The sequence below is a fragment of the Nanorana parkeri genome, unplaced genomic scaffold (assembly GCF_000935625.1).
Source record: "Nanorana parkeri isolate BGI_ZX_2015 unplaced genomic scaffold, ASM93562v1 scaffold3884, whole genome shotgun sequence".
In the NCBI taxonomy this organism is placed as follows: domain Eukaryota; kingdom Metazoa; phylum Chordata; class Amphibia; order Anura; family Dicroglossidae; genus Nanorana; species Nanorana parkeri.
Window position 1 is genome coordinate 25253 of NW_017310151.1, and position 2435 is coordinate 27687.

Consider the following 2435-nt stretch of genomic DNA (forward strand, 5'->3'; position numbering starts at 1 on the left):
GGGAAGGGGGAGGGGGGGGAGGGAAGAGGGAGGGGGGGGGGGGGGGGGGGGGGGGGGGGGGCTAGCAGAAGGCATAGGAGGACTCATGCGGAGGTCTAATGTGGTGGACTGGAACTACCTCAGATAACCGTCACAGATAAACTAGAAGACATGTCAAGAGAAATAGTTGGAGCTACAAAAGAAGAAGATGAAGGCCAGTAAAGGAGATGGGAGGAGCTATGGAGAGTAATAGGAAGACCAACAATGGAGATGGAAGGAGTTATAGCCAAGAACAGAAAAGACCAGCGGAGGAGATGGGCGGAGATATAGAAAGGAATAGGAAGACCAACAAAAGAGACGGAAGGAGCTAAATAAAGAAATAGGAAGGTCATAAAGGAGGTAGGAGGAGCTATAGCGAGGAACTGGAAGGCCAATGAGGGAGATAAACACTACATGGAGATCATAGAGAGGGTATGATGGAAGAGGACACTACGTGGAGATCATAGAGAGGGTATGATGGAAGAGGACACTACATGGAGATCATAGAGAGGATATGATGGAAGAGGACACTACATGAAGATCATAGAGGATATGATGGAAGAGGACACTACATGGAGATCATAGAGAGGGTATGATGGAAGAGGACACTACATGGAGATCATAGAGAGGATATGATGGAAGAGGACACTACATGGAGATCATAGAGAGGGTATGATGGAAAAGGACACTACATGGAGATCATAGAGAGGGTATGATGGAAGAGGACACTACATGGAGATCATAGAGAGGATATGATGGAAGAGGACACTACATGAAGATCATAGAGGATATGATGGAAGAGGACACTACATGGAGATCATAGAGAGGGGATGATGGAAGAGGACACTACATGGAGATCATAGAGAGGGGATGATGGAAGAGGACACTACATGGAGATCATAGAGAGGGGATGATGGAAGAGGACACTACATGGAGATCATAGAGAGGGGATGATGGAAGAGGACACTACATGGAGATCATAGAGAGGGGATGATGGAAGAGGACACTACATGGAGATCATAGAGAGGGGATGATGGAAGAGGACACTACATGGAGATCATAGAGAGGGGATGATGGAAGAGGACACTACATGGAGATCATAGAGAGGGGATGATGGAAGAGGACACTACATGGAGATCATAGAGAGGGGATGATGGAAGAGGACACTACATGGAGATCATAGAGAGGGGATGATGGAAGAGGACACTACATGGAGATCATAGAGAGGGGATGATGGAAGAGGACACTACATGGAGATCATAGAGAGGGGATGATGGAAGAGGACACTACATGGAGATCATAGAGAGGGGATGATGGAAGAGGACACTACATGGAGATCATAGAGAGGGGATGATGGAAGAGGACACTACATGGAGATCATAGAGAGGGTATGATGGATAAGGACACTACATGGAGGTCATAGAGAGGGTATGATGGATAAGGATACTACATGGAGATCATAGAGAGGGTATGATGGATAAGGACAATACATGGAGATCATAGAGAGGGTATGATGGAAGAGGACACTACATGGAGATCATAGAGAGGGTATGATGGAAGAGGACACTACATGGAGATCATAGAGAGGGTATGATGGAAGAGAACACTACATGGAGATCATAGAGAGGGTATGATGGAAGAGGACACTACATGGAGATCATAGAGAGGGTATGATGGAAGAGGACACTACATGGAGATCATAGAGAGGGTATGATGGATAAGGACACTACATGGAGATCATAGAGAGGGTATGATGGAAGAGGACACTACATGGAGATCATAGAGAGGGTATGATGGAAGAGGACACTACATGGAGATCATAGAGAGGGTATGATGGAAGAGAACACTACATGGAGATCATAGAGAGGGTATGATGGATAAGGACACTACATGGAGATCATAGAGAGGGTATGATGGATAAGGACACTACATGGAGATCATAGAGAGGGTATGATGGAAGAGGACACTACATGGAGATCATAGAGAGGGTATGATGGAAGAGACTCTCACTAATGACAGAGTCAGACGGCTCCCAGCGCATTTGTGGTATCGCTCCGAATTTCCAAACTGCAGCTCCTCCCATCTGATCCTCCACAGCATGCTGGCCAGTTCCTTCTCCAGCATCAGCTTCCTGTTGACAGACAGACAGACGCCATGACAGACAGAACACAAAAACTGAACATTACCAGGAGGCTAATAACTGCCACCGCCCAGTATAATTCCTCCACCACCCAGTATAATCCCTCCACCGCCCAGTATAATCCCTCCACCGCCCAGTATAATCCCTCCACCACCCAGTATAATCCCTCCACCGCCCAGTATAATCCCTCCACTACCCAGTATAATCCCTTCACCACCCAGTATAATCCCTCCACAGCCCATCATAATCCCTCCACCACCCAGTATAATCCCTCCAC

General features: G+C 47.1%; 1 protein-coding gene across 1 annotated transcript in view; it reads right to left on the reverse strand.

The window, feature by feature from the left end:
* LOC108803575 (atrial natriuretic peptide receptor 2-like) overlaps window positions 1-2435 on the reverse strand; it is a gene marked incomplete at its 5' end in the record, with an annotated part of 20911 nt that overhangs the window by 16666 nt on the left and 1810 nt on the right. The window contains one exon of the mRNA XM_018575406.1: window positions 2029-2149. Within this exon, the coding sequence (XP_018430908.1) occupies window positions 2029-2149 (121 nt within the window). The remainder of the gene's footprint in view (window positions 1-2028; window positions 2150-2435) is intronic.